General features: G+C 35.9%; 1 protein-coding gene across 1 annotated transcript; it reads left to right on the plus strand.

The window, feature by feature from the left end:
- Positions 1 to 1,302: 1,302 nt before the first annotated feature.
- LOC107498253 (rho GTPase-activating protein 20) lies at positions 1,303 to 20,779 on the plus strand. Its single transcript, XM_036238206.1, is given in 6 exon segments — positions 1,303 to 2,224; positions 6,090 to 6,167; positions 8,439 to 8,505; positions 11,195 to 11,383; positions 17,845 to 18,023; positions 19,382 to 20,779. Coding segments are annotated over 6 exon segments (813 nt in total). The 5' UTR covers positions 1,303 to 2,203; the 3' UTR covers positions 19,661 to 20,779.
- Positions 20,780 to 20,829: the final 50 nt, after the last annotated feature.

Genomic DNA, 20,829 nt, shown 5'->3' on the forward strand with positions numbered 1-20,829 from the left:
ATCTTGAGCTCATTTTGCCAGGCTGTTAGGAAATCAAATTTTTTCTTACCTGGAGCCTCTGTTTTCTTAGGGTAGATCCAGAATATAGGATATTTCTCTGATGTTTCCAAAATAGGTGTAGGGCTTCTGACTTTCAGTCTATTGCGGTCACAGCTGACATAATTTTTTCTATGCCCAGAACCCTTTTACATTCAGAGATGCTCATTCCTTGCCACATGTGGGGTGCAGGTGTCTTTGCCGATATGAAAACCTCGGTGTCTAGGAACAAGCCTCCCTAGATGCTTCTTACAAACATTTCCTCTGGCGCCTTTCTGTTTCCTTTGGCACCTCAACCGTGTGACATAGAGTTCCCAGCTCACTGCCAGGGATGACAGAATCTATCCCCTCCCAAATCATGGAATCTTTTGACTCTGCCTTGCCCTTACCCTTTCTCTAGGATATACTGCTTTCTCTTCTCCTTGTTCTTATCAATGAGCTTGGGTGTTTTTGAAACTCTAAGGTAACCTTGATTTTGGAGTACTTCTGTTTTTAGTTCTGTAAAAATGCCTGAGTTTAAGAATTACTAAGGAAGAGAAGTCTTCTCTTCTTGTACGGAGCAGGAGAAAGAGGAAAATACAAGAAGACTGCACAAATCAATCTCAATAAATTAACCTGACATACCTCATAATCTGTTTCTTTTTAAAGTAATGTGTGCTGAAAAAAAAATAATATATTCTGTACATTCAAACAGTGATCACTATATAGCAATGAGAATGAACAGTCTAAAGTCACATGCAGTAATATGAATGTCTCACAAACATAATGTCGACTGAAAGAAGCAAGGAACAAAACAGTACATACTGTATGGTTACATTTATATAAAGACCCAAAAAGAAAAAAACTATTCTGTTACGTTAGAAGTCAGAATAGTGGAAACTAGTGCCTGAACAGGAGCACAAAAGACTTTTCAAAGTGATTTTCTGTTTCATAATCTGGGTGCTAGTCACATGGGTATGTTCAGTTTGTGAAAATTCTTCAAGCTGTGCACTTACATATTGTATGGTTTTCTCTATGTATCTCGTGTCAATAAAAAGTTAAAAGCTAAAAAAAAATACATTAAAGGGTCAATTTTCTTTAACTACTTTGAAAAAAGTTAACAGGTCTAAAGAAAACTTACCTATTTTTCAACATAGATTTTAGCTAAATAAATACAAGATTTAACAAAAATGAATTTAGAAAATCGGTCTAGGAAAGAGGACTACATCAAAAGATGGTAAGGAATTGTGAAAGATGAAAACTGCGTAGTCATTAGTAAAAGAGATATAATACCTTTTCTGATGACCAATCCAGGAGATGGTTGATGGAGAAAATTGCTAAGCAACGAAGTTAGAAACAAGTTCCAAATATTTGTTTTCTGGAACGAGAAAATGACTATGATTTCCAACTTCTTTAAGAAGTTTAGAAATAAAATTTTAAAACCTAGTGAAGAACAAGCCATATAGAAATAAACTTCAAATTATTTTTAAGTTTAAAACTTAAATGTAGCAGTGACTTCAGCAGAAAAATTAATATACTTTTGTTGTAAATGAATTGATCTTAATCAGAAGATTATAGTGATTAAGAATAAGTTTACCAATTTACAATGCTGCTATTCGTATAAGGAAATAAATGTTACTTTTCCTGACAACAAACTGGTTTCTAGGCCAGGATATTTCCACCAATAATGCTAAATTTCTCTTTAAAACCAAATTAAGCATACTTCCTATTTGCGTGACACTTAAAGCTATGAAAACACTCTGAGATAATTATCCCAGTAGTACAGATGTGGAAACTGAAGCTTGGAGATGTTAAACGATTTGCACAAGATCATATAGGTTTTGCATCTATCCTTGAAACCGATATTTGAATTCCAAATTCAGTACTCCTTCCACTCTAAGAGTAGCACCCATGGAGATTTGGAAAGCAAGAAAATGGGTCTCTCTTGGATCCATCCAAGAGGTTTTAATAAAATTAGACTTGAGCATATAGTTTTCCTAATGAGAAGTTTCACTTCAGACTTCTCCAGAATCCAGGGCTGCCAAGGTTGCAGTAGTGGGCAGCTACATTCATAGCAGGCTGTAGATAGATTACTGACAGTCTTGAACATGATAGTATAAGTATTTTATGTGGTTTAATTTTTCTGTCCCATTTTATTTGATTGCAGTTTTCCAGAACAGAAGGACGAATGGCTTTCTCTCCTTCAGAGGTATTTTTTCCGTATCCATATTTTTCATCTTTATCCTGTAGTTAAATGAATTGAATTCTTCTCTGCAGAGATGTGTGCCCCAAACTGTTCCCCAATCCTTAGTAGAAATTGTTCATTCATCCTCCAATAAGCTGCTGTTTAGACTGTACACTAGCTACTACATACTGTAAGTAATATTCTGTCATGACATGTATTTCTTACTTTCTCAGAGGGGGAACATTGAGGTCTGTTTAGATTATTTTAGTTAGAAATTCGTTAATAATTTCTCCAATCTCTTTTTCTGTTTTCAACCTACCGTCTGGAGCTAACGGTTTTCTCAAAGCATATATTAAGATTACATATATGAAGGATTATCTGCTGAGCACCTCAAAAATCAATCGTTATTCCTACCTTTGAGCATACAGGCTAAAATGGTCAATTTAGATTCATCTCTTATTTCCTTAGTTCTTTTCTCCATTCTTCCCCCTCTCCTTTTCCAAGCAATGGGATAACCAAGATTTATACTCCACTGGAGAGCTAAATGAATAGTGGCAGGCCATTGTTTTGTCTCAATCTCGTAAAATATTAGATATACTCCCATACATAAGTCAGATTTTGGGCCTGTCCAGAGAAGGTAGGGCAGGTTTGAGGATAAAATGTCACCCAGAAGTACCTAAACCTCACTTGACATGGATCTCCCATTTTTTGTGTGCGTGCCCATGCCTAATGTCCTGATATTTTATTTATCTTCCAACCCATAATGTAATCTGACTTTGCTGAGTCCTTCCATCTGTCTTTTTTTAAATAGCATATAAATATATGGAAAATATTAGCAAAATGGATTGATTTAAAACTAAGCTACTTAGCAAAATCTATCTGACTCAGTGTTGTTTTGGGTTGTCGTTGCATTTGATTAGATACATCAATCTAGAGAAAGAAAAGGACTATCCGAAGAGCATTCCCATCAAAATCTTCACCAAGGACATTGGGAATTGTGCATATGTAAGTGTTTCTAAGCAAGAAAATTAACTTCCAAGTCCCTGCATAAGGCAGAACACCATGGATTAAAAAGAGAGAGAGTGAGAATGAGACAGAGGCAGGCAAGCAGACAGTGTATGTGCTTTGCAAGGTAGGCATTTAGAAATATCACTGTGGGAAAATGCATTTTCCTGGGTATGTGTATGTTTTTGTGTTTATAAAAAGTAAACCCTAGAGGAAATGAAGCAAGAGAAATTCATATTGAGTGCAGTATTTAACATTTACAAGTGGAAGGAGTATTGCTGGTCAGACACCTCTTCCTCCCCTCTGGCATTGATGTTCCTCTGGGCCCTTTCAATAGCAGCTGCAGAGGCCTATACTAAAGCCATTTCCACGAGGAGTTATTTCCTATTAGTACTGAGTAATTTTTCCTAACTTAGATCACTTCTCAAGTAGAAAGTGGTTTTGGAAAGTTCTTCATTCTTTGAGTTTTTAGGGATTGAACCCCTCAGGCTAGTAAATGAATGAGCTGGGATTAAATTATAGGAGGTGACATTTTTAAGGAACCAGAATGTTTCTACCTCACATTTTGCATCATGTTGTCAAATAAAAATGAAGTCTATTTAAGTCCAGTTACTATGTGTAAATTGATGACTGAAATATAATACAAGTGCCCAAATGTTATCAGTGATGAACAAAATGGAAACTTGTGAATGTTTTTATTTTACTATAAATTGTCATACATTACAGCAACTCTAGATCACACATAATAGTTTCCTGAGTGGAAAATGTGTAGTACAAACTGTTGTGGTTAGGCCCAAAGCAAAAGTTATGCAAATGTTTGGACATGGGAGTCTGATGTCACTGTTTGAGGGAAATATTAAAATTTTATGGTATGAATGCTGTAGAGATCTATCTCCTGGAGCAAAGTAGACCAGATCCCTTCCCCTAGGAAAAACAAAACAAAACAAACCAAAAAAACCCACTTTTTTTACTGCTGGCTTTGACTCGGTTGTTCTGGCAATTGGTTACCTTCAGGATTTTCATAGGAAGCCCCTTGAACTATTTTTTTTTAACACTTTCAGTGAATGGAAAGGGTTTGCTTGAGAGCGAACCAGTGACCCACTCTCACTAGGGAAGAGAAGACAAACCATGTAATTGGGTGCTGTTTTTTTTTTTTATCACTGGTACTCTGGTTAAATCAACAATGATATGACAACTGTCCTTTCCTCTCTGAAGTTGCTTCATGCCAAGAGTCTCCTTTCAGGCCCTGCATCCAGAGAGAATGATTCCCCCCAAATAGGAGTGCATGCATGGGGAAGAATTCTTTATCCTTGGCCTTTAGATATGCAGCCTGTTAGTGAATTCTGCTAAATGGGAAAAAAAATAACCACATTTCAGTTTTTGTCTATTTATTTGTTTATTGGCCAAAGGGCACTAACTGATGAAATTTATTTGTTTTGTCTACCAAAGAGGCATGAGGGGGAACACACACATCCTATAATTACTGTTTTGAACATATGTGCCTAATATTAAGAAAAATTATCTTAGAAACCAGGTACATTGGGAGTGATTATTTGTACTACATGGTAGTCTTCACTTTGCAACAATCTTCATGAGATAGCTTCTTTAAATTCAATGGCGGGGTTTACGGTTAAAAAAAAAAAAAAAAAAAAAAGCAGCAACCTGTCATAAAATTATATCTCAATTTAAAGCCCAGTATATAAAATATCTTTGCCACTCTGATAGAAGACAAACACTGGATTAGTTAGGTGTTCTATGCCCTCCCTGTTGGGTTCTGAGACACTTTTGCATAATCCTTAGAATGAGGAGGAGCACAATGTGAAATCAATTAACAACCAACCTTAAGAGGCAATTTGTCATGTCAAGTAATTGGCTCATAGAGAAATAATACTGTAATGGAAGGATAAGTGATGAATTATTATTGGATTTCACGTAGCTTTATTTTATGTCATTTTTTATTTTATGTTATTTTGTCTTCATTTATCCTATTTGTTCCTGATTTATCTGATAATTATAATATATAAATCCTGTATGTGTAGTAAATATTTCTTTTTTGATAGCATAACATTGCCTTATATTTAAAAACTGTTGGAATTCAGTGAATGCTATCACTCTCTCAGAATTCGGTTAATCCCTTTTTTGTTGTTGTTGAAAAGTGTCTTTCTATTTTTAAGTAATAATCTCTTAATGTAGTTTAGCACAGGGCTATTATAGATACCCTATTCAATGGCAGAGTTGGTAACAGAATTGAGCTTTCAAAATTTTCAGTCCTCCTTGCTAGACTCATGGGTTTTAAGGCCTCTACAGATTTCAACAACAAAAATCTCCATAGCTACAGTGCCCGATATATAGAAATTGCTCAATAAATAGTGGTTTTTAAAAATTCTAAACTGAAAATGTCTTTTAGAGCCAGTTCTTATTTTGAATTTACCTAAACTAACTTTTTCCATGCATGCAAGAAACAAAAACCCACACTGTGAAGACAGTACTCAGGAAGAAAGAGAAAATGATCCGGTTCTCCCTTTGTTACTACACATTGCATTATGGAAATGATGCAAAGCATCAACCTCACTGATCTCTGTTTGGTCCAGAGGTTGGTCCATGTACTTTCTCTGAAATATGTTTACTCTTTTTCTTTCTTGCTTAAGTTCTTAGATTTGTGAGCCATGTGTTTTTTTTTTAAGAGAAATATGTTTTATGAAAAGGCATATATAATGGAATGAAAGTAAATTATATTCAAAGATTTGTGTTCTAATTAAGTCATATGCTTTACTCTGTCAACACTTGAAATTAGGATTTGCCTTTAATAATTTGACAATAATTATTTGTTCTTGTCTTAAAATCCTTTATTTATAGTGAGATTTCTTTTTCTTTTCTTCTACAGTCTAAAACTATAAGAATAAAGAATTCAGACACAGCGAGCGAAGTTATCAACATGTCCCTATCAATACTAGGGATAACTGTAAGTTACTTGGTTAGATATTCTTAATTAACAAACTTTGATACTTTAGATTCATATAAATATTATCCCTTCTATTATAAGACAGCTGATTTCTAGAGATACCAAGGTCATATTTTTGTCCTCAAATGTAGACAATAAGGACAGTAAAGCCTTGATATTAGCTTAATATTGGGTGCTATTCTTTTACTCCCATTTTAAAACCTGTGCAAACTGAAAAGCATAAGATTAGCCTTAATTTTAGAGTGATAATAAAACTTTTATTGCATTTGCCATATATATATGCAGCTGGAGGGTTTTTTGGTATAAGATTCCTAATTAAGAAATTTCAGCATCCTCCTTTCCCACTTGTCACTATGTTACTATTATTTCCCCATGTTCCCTCCTGGTTCTTCTCTCTTACCTAATTATTCTCTTACTATCTCAAGATTCAATAAGTGTTAATGATAATGAATTCTGAAGGATTTTCTCTGTAGTAGAATTTTTACATAAAGTACACATAGCTAGAAACAGTTATTTACTGGCTACAGGTTCAGAAGATGAGATGGCTGGGAACTCTAATGAACTGGAAAATTAAAAACAAGATTTAAAGAATTTTAGTGTGCACACCACATTCTCCCCTGTTTTGCTTTTAGCTTCTGCTTCTTTCTGTTTTATGGGGCAAAGGCAAGGTTTTGAAATTGTATTAATGGAGAAGATTTTAATGTTTAAGGATGAACGAGAAAGAGAATTGGAAAGTTCTCATCTTCTACCTACTGGTATATAAACAACATACATTGAATACTTATATTAAAGGGAATGACTTTCAGAAGGATGGAAACTAAAGGAAGCACTTGAACAGCACCACTTCTTGAGTGAGACTCTCTATAAATACGAAAACACAGTGTTACTATGAGGTGACCTATGACATATCTTTAATATATGCCATAGTCCTCTTATCTATATTTAGATGTGCTTGTACACAGTGCTATAGTAAGGCTTCAGGAACTGAGGATAACAGAAATGTAGGGTAAGAAATCTGATTTCTTTTAGTTAAATTTAATAATATATTTAAGATATAACTAGATTTATGTGCTTTGAGTTGCGAAGACATCTGTGCATTGATTTCTAAGCATACATAATTATGTCTTGGAAGACAATGAGTAGTTTAAGGAGGAAGGGAGGGAGATTAATGTCATGACTTATTTTTTTATATCCTTTTCTCTTTGATTAAGTGAGCAATCTCCTCAGACCAAAAATGCTTCTATTCAATATAATATTTTTTACTGTTCTAAGGGATGATTACCATGTTTTCAGACTTCAAAAGGATTTTTGTTACATTGCTCTTCCTATTTGCAATGAAAAATTTTGGCTAGGGAATGGGGAAGAAAATGACAGATTAGAGGAGTGGGGAGAGGGGTATTCTCCATAGCCGAGACCCTCCCTTGTAAGGTCGGAGTCATACTTTTTAATCAGAAGATAAAGGCAAGACTCTTAATATTGCCAATGTGTTTTAGCTTCATTAAACCTTTTTTGCTTTTTCCTCTCCAGATACAGCCAAGTCAGTACAATTTAGTATTATTTCTTTCAAGTAGAATTTTTAATATTGCCGGGTTATAATTCTGATAGTGAACAATTTCATCATTTTCCATCACTAAACCTATCCTCTAGACAGAAATCTTGTCTTTTCTGTCCCCAGGACTGGACTTGCCCCAAATAAAGCCAGTGCAGGTTGTTCCAGCTACCTGTCTCCTCAAAGCCTCTTGGTCATTCTACTTCTGCTCAGAAGCAGCTGAGCGAAAAGTCAGGCTTTGAGATTTTATTTTTTATCACAGACACAACAATGGTTTTGGCTTCCAGGATAACAAGGTTGTCTTTGCAGGGGCATGTTGGAGATTAAGTCCAATGTGCCCTGAGAAATCTGGAGACATAGCAGAGGTCAAGATTAGCCTTTTAGAAAATCAGAAAGTTTCTCTTCCTTTATGAAAGGGCAAATATATTATTTCATATTCTGTAGGCTCCCCATGATAGTGAGAGACTTATTTTATTGCAGTTCTTGGATCCCTGGGCAACATCAGGGTACAGGATTCTAGAGGACTCTATGGGGGAAGAAAGATGGGAAGACGGGTTGTAGAAATCAGCATTTGTCATCAAAAGCTACAACCACCCACATGGATCTGAAAGCATTTATATTGTCCCCATTTTTATTTTTTTGCCAACATAAAAATACCAAGAAATGTGACCTCATTCAATTACCAAATTTAAAGGAATTATTGTTAATTCTTTTAATTCTAGGGATCTGAGAGAGACTACCAGTTATGGGTCAATTCTGGCAAAGAAGAGGCTCCATATCCACTTATTGGTAAGTTTCACTGAAAATCTTAGATAGTATTTTAATTGTATTTCTAAATGTCTCAGAGAACTGGTCATATGGTCCTAAGCTTAAATATGATTAAATATTAAATCTTACATAAAATTTATTTATTCATTTAATAGATACCTATCAAGCATTTCCTATGCGCTAGACAATATCTCTTCACTCAAACAGCTAGTGGTACAGTTAGAAAGAGAAATTTAAATTGTCTTCTCTTCTTTTACACTTTACAAAGAGAGCTATTTTGCCAAACTTTCAAAAATATTTTTCTACAAGAAAGCAATATATATGGGTATTCCTTTTCCCCTATATATTTATTTTTCATATTTGGTTCTTGAATTTCCTGCTCCTTTTCCTACCTAATAAGTTTCCTCTACAGAAGACTACCTAGAATGCAATCATGACTCTTACTCACATAGAACTCTCCTAGACGTCATAAAAAAAAATATATATGAACCCGAAGATTCCAAAAAGTCTTCACTGACTTACCAACTAGCTAATACATCACTAATTTACTTTGCTCTTTCTCTAGCCAAATTTCTCAACATTTGTTTTGGGGAATTATTGGTAAATAGGTTATATCTTGCCTTATTTAAATCATTTAGCTAAGAAACATTTTTTGATCAATTAAGGCTGTTCAGCGTGGTTAACAAATAGAGCAATTAAAATATAGGACAGTATTTGGCAGATCTTGAGATGATGACAATAATGATGATGATGATGACATAATTTCTGTTCATCATTTTTAAATCCTTATTATCTGCCAGACATTATGCAAAGCATATCATTTGCATTATCTCATGTAATCCTTTCAAATGCCTGTCAGGTCACTCAGGTGTAATTCAGAATGTTTCAAGTGATCCCGATGATCTACAAAATATATATTTTCTTAAAATATATAAAATATATCTTAAAATAAAGCAAGCCATCATGCACATAGCTGAGGACAAAATTCACTACATTTCAGATTTCTTTTTTAACATTATTTTTGTAAATGCCGATGAGCAATAATTAAAAGTTGGGCCTAAAAATCAAATAAATAGTTAAAATAATTTTAGTAAAATATTTTAATTAAAACTGTGTAGATGGTAACTTTCAGGCTTAGAAAAGCTTCAAGCTTTATCGCTAAGTCACTAAAAAACCATGGGGCATAGGATACGATTGTTACTTAGCAGCAATTCTTCATTGTTATTCTATTTTAAAGGGCCTTACATATTTCAATTTAGGTTAGCTGCTTACTATTTTGATAAACTGACTTTGTTTTATTACTGACATAGTAGCTTCCTTTTTTTTTTCCCTTTTTTACCTCAGCCCCTGGAAGGTGCTATAGTTCATGATATTAATGGAACATTGACAGTGTATGCCAGATGGAGGAAAAAGGAAGAGTTCATGAGTCCCATTCAGTGATAAATCAGGAATAGAAGAGAACGTACTCTGTACTTAATTAAAAGACAAAATAAATGAACAAACAAAACAGAAACAATCTCATAGATACAGAGAACGTGTTGATGGTTGTTAGACAGGAGTTGGTGGTGGCTGTGGGTGAAAAGGTAGAAGGGATGAAGATGTACAAATTACCAGTTAAGAAAACAGTCTTAACTGGGCTGTAAAGTACAGCATAGGGAATACAGTAAACAACATTATAATAACTATGGATAGTGTCAGATGGGTACTAGACTCAGGGTGATCACTTCCTAAGTCCTATAAATATATAATTGCTACACTAGACACCTGAAACTGATATAATATTGTCTATCAACTGTAAATGACAAATAAAAATTTTAAAAATAAATAAATAAATAAAGCAAACAGGTCAAAATGTAAGAGAAAAAAAGCTATATCTACAGCACAGTGTTACTTGCAGGTTGAATTAAGAAAAATGCATTTACTTAAAGAGCAAAATTCATGTTGCGGTCAGATGCCCCAGGTTTTGTTTTTCTAGTTTACAAATTCCTTTTTGCATTTTGTTTCTGTTTCTTATTAATACCCTGCAGTCTTCCTTCTGATTATTGCCTATGAACACCAATATCAGGGCAGCAGTGGGAGGGAAGCAAAACTCAAACAAACTAGTCCCGATGCTCTTGAGTAAGTGATTATGTAACAAATAAAAAGGAATAATCTTTTTCAGACAGACATTTTCTGTTGAATAAGAGTAATGAGCGATGCTTGAATAAGAGTAATGAGCGATGCTATTTATATAATATTAACCACCAATGTTTACTTATTTGATCCTTACAGTACTGTGTGATGGGTAAGGTAAATATTTTAAATCGTGGATTTGATGCTGAGAGAGGTCAAGGATTTGCTGAACATTTATAGATATAGTTAATATATCAAAGGGAAAATTAGAATACCTTTAAATATTCTTAGATGTGAACACAGGAAACCTCAGCATTGTACATCTCATAGAATAATCTGTATATTCCAAAAGTGATATGCTTCAAGGACTGGCTGTTTTTTCCCCTCTCCTCCACCCTCTTAAAACTACTCTGGTAGGGACACCTGCATTATGCAGTGGTCTCCAACTGTAAGAGTGTGTGGTGATCATTTGGTCGACAATAAAGGATTCTTCATACCAAAAGTCCCAGGAGCAAACTGCAGTGCATTCCAGTATGTAGCACATAGGTTCACAGTACCAGTCAGCTTAAAGTCTACATTTAGATTTTACTCTGTGTAGGGCATGAATATCCCTATGGAATTAAAATGAGCCATCTTCGAGACACTGCACTTCTGGCAGAGTTATCCAAGGACTCCACCAGCCCTTCCAGCCTCCAAGAGCCCTTCCTCATAGAACAGCTGCCCCGAGAGATGCAGTGCCAATTCATCCTGAAGCCCAGCCGCCTGGCTTAGACCCAGCAACTGAGTGGCGAGTTGCTTCTCCTCCTTCACAGAGCCCTTATTTTAGCAGAAGTTTCCATTTCTGAAAACAGAGTTAGTACAAAGCATATAGAGCTGCTTGGCATTACTTGTGATCAAATGTTAGTTGTTTTCAAAATAAAACTTTAAAAAATGTCTATGTAAGCACTGTTTTCCTTTCCCTTTTAGGACGAATGCATTAAGAAACCTTATAAATTGGCAGCAAAAACTAATTTCCAAAACCATTCAGTATTCGGTAATAGTGGTTGATGGCAATTCTTCATAAACTTTCATAATCAGCTCTATGTTCAAATATCACTATAAAAGCACCATTGCTGAGCTATTAGGCTTCTATTTCTAACAAAAATTCACAGAACTGGTAACAGTTAACCCCACAAGGATGAATGAAGTTCATTGTTGATATTACTGATCCAGTAACACCTGGTAGATTCAAATAATTCCCACACAGTACCACTGATGAATAATACAATAAGTAACTGTAAGCATTAAACACATTACAATTTCACAAGCTTTGTGATTTTATGCTTTTATACAAATTGTACTTTTTTCTGCTTTACACACTTTTACCACCATGATATATAACACATTTTAGCAGATTCCATTTTATATTATACTGAATTATTGTTTCGACAACATCTTTGAAAATACCCTTACATGTGGTTGTTCCATGCAGACTATTGAAGACTAATTCTTCAGTCACTATAAGTATCAACTTCCAGAATAAACAACTAAGCAATATTGGTAACATCTGTGGACCAATCAAGAAGCAAAGAAAGTCATTAGAGATCATTTGCCTTGGTTTTTAGTCTACTATTGGTCTTACTTTAATGTCTTCAACTGTTCAAACACCTGTTCTCACCAAAAGACTGACAGTCTTAAATCTAGTGTCTCTGTACAAATTTCTTCATCTACTGCACACACGAGATATAATCAACTCAGCATTAGTGAATGACTTTCTTTTCCTCACATGGCTAACAGATAAACCGTTCAGAAACTTAAATGTTTTTCCAGCCTCGTTTTCATTTTTCATTTTTGCAAAGAAATTCTGCAGTGCTAAAATGTTTTATTTTGAATATCCTAAATTTTTCTGATCATTGCTTTCCTTTGAGTTAGGAATATAGTGATGAATGCTTAGTCTGGCAAGATGACACATATTGTATTCTTTTATCATAGCTTTTCTGTCATTATATAATTAGCAAAAGTCTGTCATTTAATCCAATAACAATGGCATCCACATTTTACTCTGCCTTGAAAGCTCAACATTAGAAGTCCACTTTCACCTTCCTTTCTTGTTTGAACCAATGGCTAATAAAAACACTAAATGTTGCAGTATCATCCATCACGTGGCACTCAAAGCGCTGCAGTTGATCGCATGGAGCAGCAATGCACAGCAATGAGAGCACCGCTTGTTGTCTCTATCAAATCTATTCACCTCTACCATTGCATGTGAAGCAGAAGCAGCCATGGACAATACATAAACAAATGAGTGTGACAGTGACATGATAAAGCTATTATGGACAGTAAAATTTGAATTTCGTGTAATTGTTATTTGTAACTAAATATTCTTCTTTTGATTTTTTCCAACCTTTTGAAACTGATAAAAACCTTTCTTAGCTGTCATGCTATCCAAAGAAAGGTAGCAGGCCAAATTAGGCCTACAAATCACAGTTTCCTGCCCTCTGATTTAGATAATAGAAATGCACATTTAATCGAAAACATATTACTAAATCTCAGATTTCTACCAAACTTTATACCTTCACTTCACTCAAGTAACACAACCGTCTCATTTGACATGTTACATGCCTTTCCTGTTACATCTCCTTAGTGTTTTCATTAGAGGTGGAAAAGCCAGATGGAACCTAGAAAGACTGAAGGACTGAGGAGCCTAGAGATTCTAAACATTAAGTTATTGGCCGCTGGTTGATGATGCTCTTCATAATTTAACAAGTAAACTCTACACAGAATTTAAGTTTATAAAATACTTGCTTTTAAGCTTCAAACCACCAATGTAAGGTAACTAATTAATGTCTCATCTTAAAAATGAGCACCTTCAGACTCTCCAGGATCACAAAGGATGTAATAGGAGAGCTGACCTAAACTAGATCTTCTGTCCTAAAATCCTGGCTCTTGTGTCTAGACCTCACTGCCATGACTGCGGCCATGTTAGTACTAACTCACTTGATGAAATGAGTCTATTTACATAATTACTGTTCTACATCCCCACTGCTTCTGTTCCACTCTTGAATTTTTTTTAACTTAAAGACAACATATCACTGTGGAAGATTGTTTTAGTACTCTCATAGCTTCATTGCGATAGACAAAATATGATCATATGTTTGAGTATCAAATTTTATTGTGCATTTATTTTTTTAATTTTATTGAGGTTACAATGGTTAATAAAATTATATAGGTTTGAAGTGTACAATTCTATAATACGCCATCAGTAAGGTGCACTAATGTGCTTTTGAAGTCCACACTTCTGTCACCTTCTTTCCCACCCTTTCACGTTTCTTAAACTAAGCCACAATTAGAATAAAGACGTAACTTTAAATCTCCGTACCTAAGGGAGGCTTTCTCTACTTAGCGTAAGAGAAATATCTCAGTTATCCAAAATAACCTGAGATGAACATAGTCATCCCCAATGTGTTTTTGAATTTCTGCCTCAGCGTGGGGAAGATCTACTAAAAACTGTAATAGTAGCACATCAAAAACAAAGTAGCAGCAAGTCTCATGAAAGGTTGGCTACCTCTGTGGCTTACATCACTGTCCCTTGGCCTTGGGGTGGCTGGTCCCCACTGAGACAGCTCTAGAGTTAATTGATTGTTTAGGATATAGACACTAAAGATCTGACCTCAAGACCCAACTCAAATATCACTTCCAGATCTGTGTTCTTTCAGGCAAATAGCTGCCCCCTTGACTGTGTCTCTAGAGTACTTTATACATGTCTTTAGGGTAACGCATAAAAATTATATTATAATGATTTATTTACATGTTTCATTGTACTGTGGGCATCAGGCCTGGGAACTCATAGCAGGGCTAAGTCCAGTGTACAGAACAGAGAAACTGAATGAAAGATCGAGTGGCTTAGTCATACCTCGTATGGAAAAACTTGAGTGGAGCAGAAGAGTTCTGGGGTTGAAGTGGGAACTTTCTGGGACTGGTCTGACGTAGCACTTCAGCTTCTAGCCTGACCGAGCTGCTAGTTATGCACCCACAGCAGGCCCACCTTCCACATCTGCTTCAGACCCAGGGCTGTCAAGGCTGACTCTTTATAGAGATATTAAAATATGGGACACAACTTTTTCCTCTACTTGTTTACCCCACCATTCTAGTATTTTCCCTATATATATTTCCTCCTTGGGATTGGTAGTGGGGATGGGGGGCAAGACAGGTGGGTATTCTTAATTTGGGAATTTATATGGCTAGATAAATTTCTAATTAAGCTTTTCTTGTGATTATTATTCTAAAAGAACACAGTTTTAAAATTGTAATTTTTAATGTTCAGTTCCCTAACTTAAGCATGAAGAAATGCTAGCTGAATTTTGCTTGGATTATTTCAGAAATTTAAATTCACATGAATTTAGTTTGCTCTACATTTACATCACCCTTATATTTTAATAGCAATAGCATGATTTTCATCATGTTTTGACATTTAGAAAGCAAGAGCTATGCATTTAAAGCTCTTCAAGAAAGTAAACTTTAATGAAATTTCTTTCCTTTCAGTCTCAGAGGAAACATGAACTCTAAAACTAAATGTTGTACATAACAAAAGGCGTGGCTGCAGCTGAAAGTATTTATAATACAGCACAGGATTCGATTTCTACTTTATCCTCTGCCTACAATCATAGGATAGCTGGGCATATAACTTTATGAGACAGCATTCTTCCTAAGGAGTGTGTGAAAGCTAAAATATAAAATAAATCTAATAGTTTTAGAAATAATGAACTCAGGCTAACTGTGAGGAAACTAGACTGAGTACCAGAGCTCAACATACAGATAAACATACAAATGAAGAAAACATTCGCACAGACTGACATTGTTAGGCACACTGAAGCCCCCTCTTGGACTTAAGAATGGCTTAGTTTCCTTTTCAGTTTTTTAGAAGGGTATAGCTTGGCAACAACAGGCCAGGACGACAGTGCTATGGTCCAACAGAGTGAGTCTGGTATCCCTTCTGGTCTGCACGCTTTCGGAAGGCTGTTACACCAAATAGAGGGTGGATGTGGGAGGAGGTTGGTATCTTAGCAGCTTCAATCAAAATCACTGTGACTCATGCCCTGGGCGAAAAAGTGCTTTTCATGCATTACCCTACTTAACCCTCTCAATAAGGCTTTGAGTTGTAGGTAGTATCATTCTCATTTCAAAGTTGAGTAAAGAGATTATATTTCCCCATATAAGTATCTGAGCCAGGAGTCTCACTGGGCTCCTACTCCAGAGACAAAGACCTGGGTGTGTGTACATGGATGATGCACTTACTGTATCCTTAGGAAGTCAAGGGTAAATGATGGCTCCGAGGCTGTTCTGGAAAATGATACTTATTGGTTTATTCTCCCACAACCTGGATCGTGTAGTATTTGGTTTAATTTGGTTATTCTGTGGAGGTAAAATGCTAATATCCTTTATGGACAAACAGTATAAAACATTTTCTTGAAATTAGCATTTGACTCTGCCAACCATGTCCTCACCAAAAAGATCATCTCCTTCACGCTCCATTTTGTCAGGGAATTTTGAGTAGCTCAGCATCATCTCCAAAAGCTTAGTTGGATGTCAGAGCCCCACAGCCAGAGTTTGATGACTAATTCTCAAGCACTTGCCCTAAAGACAATGAAATCAATCCCTGTGTAGGTGCCACCTGCCAGCTTAAGGCTCCTCAGATCTCAGTTCTGTTGGTCTTAACTGCTAGCTGTTTTGCATCTACCCCAGGTATGTGTGCTTCAGGGGTCTGTGGAGATCTGGGCAGAATTTATACACAGTATTTGGGGCTCTCACTGTAGTTTTCTCTAGGATTTTCCCTCCTCACTTTGCGGCTGCTGTGGTTACCTCCATCTCCGTTCTCTGATTTTTCAAGCCAGTAAGAGTGCAAGTTTTTCTCCAAATTTTAGTCACCCCACCACCCTGGGGACTGTCCTCAAGCTAAAACCTGTGAGAACAGGAAACTTACCTAGCGCCATATCATTTCCATCTGCCGAGTGCCAGACTTTTACCACGAGTATTTACCTTCTTTTGCTCCTTCCCTAGTTCCTTCAAGTATGCTTTTTTAAAACTATTTTGTCCAGTGTTCATAGTTGCTATTTATTTGTCTGTTTCAGGGTTAGGGAGTATGGCAAAGAGGTCCAAATGGAACCTTGAGGCCTGTCTTTTTAAAATATCAAATCCTGTACACATCCATGAACTTTCATGCTAAAATTCAAGACAGATGACATAAAAAATGTTTTAGCACCATAATATCACAAAATCATGATTCGCTATTGACCTCTCCCTTCTGCCTATTTTGTCCATGTTGTCTTTTTGTCTTTTTCCACCCAAATCTCTCCATATTTCAATTGTTGTTCAAGACTGATTTCTTGCATGCTTACTCAATAAACACAAGACACAGTGCTGGATGCTCCATTGAAATCTTGTTCATTTGAAATCTAAATCAAATGTAAACTTCTCCAGGATCACACCTTTTCTTTTAATGGGTAGATGTGCTGTATCATCTTCTGCCTTTGGTACTTTGTTCCTCCTTTATGACATTTTATTGATTAACATGCTTACTTCTCCCTACCACCACCAGTTTTCCTCTCTCATTGGATTATAAACTTCACCATGGCAAAGACGAGTCGCACTTGTGTTTGCATCCATGCATGTAGTCTTAAAAACATGCATTTTTAGGGGGAGAACTGAAAAAGTATGTGAAAGTCTTTGCAGCTGGACAGAAAAGGGGGGAAATGTAGAATATTAACTTCCTGTCTCCGTTCTCAGTAGTAGATTGGAACATCAAGAAATAAAGCATTCCCTGTTTCAAGAGAACATCTTAATAGAGATAGCTCTATTCCTTCTTCTCCTCCTCCTTCTTTCTTTGTTTTACTATTTAATTGCAGTCTAATTGACTCTTCAGCTTTCTTATGCACCTAGTCTCATCTTTCAAATGGGACAATGTATATGTTGGTATGAAACACTTTTTGCTTTAAGTCGTAGTAAGTGTAGTAAGGGAGACTTTCACCTTTGAAAATTCAGTGCCAAACAAACAAGTGATGTTCCATACTGGACAGGAGAATAACCCAAACATTTGATTCTTTCTTAATTTATGAAATGTTATAATGAAATTTCATAGTTTGAACTAACAGTAACAAAGGATATCTATAACCATGTTTTCTCTTTGAGCCATAGTAATGAACATACTGTAAAATGGTAACTATAGAAATAGGGGTAAGTATATTTGTTTTTCTAATCTCACTTCTTCCTTAGATTCGGGTCAGAAGACATCTAAAAGGAGAAGATCTATCATAAACTGGGTTTTTTGGCGGGGTTCTACCACTCACCTGGATAACTCACCCATATCACCAACATCTCCTATGATAGGACAGCTCTTTGGAGTGTCTCTGTCAAGTCTTTGTGAGAATGACAATCTGCCCAAACCTGTTTTGGTAAGTCTTTTTATGACTTGTAAGACCAGTGGGAAAAGAGGTTTAGGAAAGAAGAGAGGTCTATCCCCAAATGGAAATATAGACATGCATGACTTTTGCTGAGAACCTTTATTATTACCACTTTACAGAATAATAATCTGATTAAGCTATTGCAGAATCATAAGGCAGACATAAAAAGAGATCATTTAGTCTACCAGTTTCAGGAAAGAGCTGCATAAGCCTGCTCAGATGATCAGAAATTTGCTTGGTAGATAAGAGGAGTCCCATCATCCCTCGAATTTCTCTCACTTCCTTTCTTGAACTCTGCATTGTTCTGAAAGTCTTCTTAATAACTTTAGCAGCAGAGACTACTCAATTTTATGCTTTTTAAAAATCTTACATGTGCTTTATTTGTATTTCAAGTGTTCATTCATAAAGATACATCCTCTGACATTTAGTTATTGTTCTTGCATAGAACGGATCAGATGAAAGACATTGAGTTTGTCTCGTCTCTCATTGATATATTACATGATCACTGTTAAGCAATATTTTTTGAGTATCTACTATCCTCTGAGTACTATAGTAGATGTATGGCACGTTATGATATATTTGCGTCTATAAGTGCCAGACACTAGCCTAGCCACTTAATTGCTTACCCTTCACAGAAAAAGTAGAGGATAGTTATCATCCTCACCAACGTTCCTGCTTTACAATTTTTTTAAAGCCTCAAGATTGTGCAAGATCACACAGTAATTATGTGCGATAACCAGATTTTAAATTTCATAGGTTGCTTGTCCCTAACCCCCGTTCTTTTCTTACACTGAAAACAGAGAACATACAGCTAGAAAGAAAGCAAAATGATAGATTGATCAGGATGGACTGGAATGGAGAAAGCTTCCTGGAGGAGATTTTTGGAGACTGATTTTAAAAGACGGAAAAAAATACAGAGAGTAGAATGAAGTATGAAGATGTATCTTAAAAAGACAAGCAAGTAGAGAATGAGTTTAACAACAATATTTCCATATTTGGGGGAAAGAGTCTGCAAGAGAGAATAATGGGAAAAGAGTAGAGAGATAGGAGAGAGATCAGTTAACAGAGACCTTGAAGCAGTCAGAGAAATTTGATTTTTAAGTAGTTGTTGGTTCACTGAAATAAGACGATGCCATTAAAGCAAGTGTTTAAAGTAAAATGATTTAGATGTTGAACAATTAGGAAAAAAGAGATTTAGAAATACCAAAAACAAATGGACCTTAATCCTCCTAGCAGTCCCTCCATCCCCAGCCCTTCGGTACTTTTCCCCTAGTACACACCAACCTCTGGCAGCTGAGAGATTGCTTATATGTGTAAAGTGCCATTTTTTTTTCTTTGCTTCCTCATAGGATATGCTTTGCTTTCTTAGTCAAAAAGGACCCCTCACAAAGGGCATTTTTAGAGTATCAGCCAATGTGAAATCTTGCAGAGAGCTGAAAGAGAAACTGAATTCTGGATCTGAAGTACACCTAGACTGCGAATCTGTCTTTGTGATAGCATCTGTCTTAAAGGTAGGAAAAGTTCTCCCTTCATCCACTGCATGGTATAGCTCTGGAGAAAGACAACTGGTTTCTTCCATTATGACAGTATTCTCATCTGCAAGGAACCACGATAGAGTTAGAATCTAAAGATGTGAAAAGCACTGCACGAATCCAACATTGGCCTTTATAAGCTACACCAGTGATAAATGCGTGCCAGACATGCTTTTTATGTTTTCTCATCCCACACCACTCTCATCTTCACTTCTACTACTTCACACAAAAAAGAAAAAAAAAAAAGAAAAAAATTAAGTTAAATTAAAAACAACAAAAACACATAGATCATGTTTACCAAAACAAACATCCTGATTATAATGATTTCCTCACAATCTGAGTACGTTCCTAATAAAGGCAAATTGTTCAAAATGAACTTTATTAAACTTCGAAAAAGTTTACCGTACTAAACTAACATTTTCCTATAACAGAAACCAAAACTTGCTCACTGAAATCACTGAAAACTTCATTCATTTATACAGTCCTCATGCCTCCCCCGTAGGAGGGTCTTTTATAAACCGCTTCCCGCATTTGACATTCTTCATGGTTCTTACCCTTCAGTTCATGGTTTCTTACATCACATCCAAAATTGGGCTAGCGCTCTTCTAAGATTCTTTTAAGATTCATAATCTGGTTCCAGCACACCAGCTCCACGTTCTTGAAAATGCCTCCCATTTTTGGAAAATAGAGAATTAAAACCAGCTTTTAGCAGAGATCTGACCCCAGCCAGCTTCTGCAGACCTGCCTCAGGTTTCAAGCAATGTGGGAATGCACCTTGCCAGGACCTGGAGCATAAAAACCAAATGAAGGAAAACATGGTGAAGAAGACTCTCACATAGCCCTCCTCCTGCTGGGCCATCAGCTGATTATGGAATCTTACTCCATGACTGTGCACAGTCAGTGTTTCTTGGTAAATGGACTATGCCTGCTCTTCAACAACCCTTGCTGTAGGCTTTTGCAATAAAGTATCACTAAAGAGCTGAAGAGCTGTACTTTGGGTCATCTAATCTATTTTTCGCAGGGTGGAATTCAATCCTAGAATATAATAAAGATATGTATGGTGTGATTGCCAGATATATGTCAGGAATATCTATATGAGATGAAGTTTTTTGTTTTTTTTTTTAAGTCATATAATGAGGCTTTCTCCTGTCTCTTAATTTAGGAAGTTAAAGCCTCTGTGTTAGAAAATGTTTCTTACTCTACTATTCTTTACAGCACCACACTTGTTAAACTTTTGTGGTAAATTGTCAAGGCTGTTACACAGA

Source organism: Rousettus aegyptiacus, unplaced genomic scaffold, assembly GCF_014176215.1.
Source record: "Rousettus aegyptiacus isolate mRouAeg1 unplaced genomic scaffold, mRouAeg1.p scaffold_m13_p_27, whole genome shotgun sequence".
In the NCBI taxonomy this organism is placed as follows: domain Eukaryota; kingdom Metazoa; phylum Chordata; class Mammalia; order Chiroptera; family Pteropodidae; genus Rousettus; species Rousettus aegyptiacus.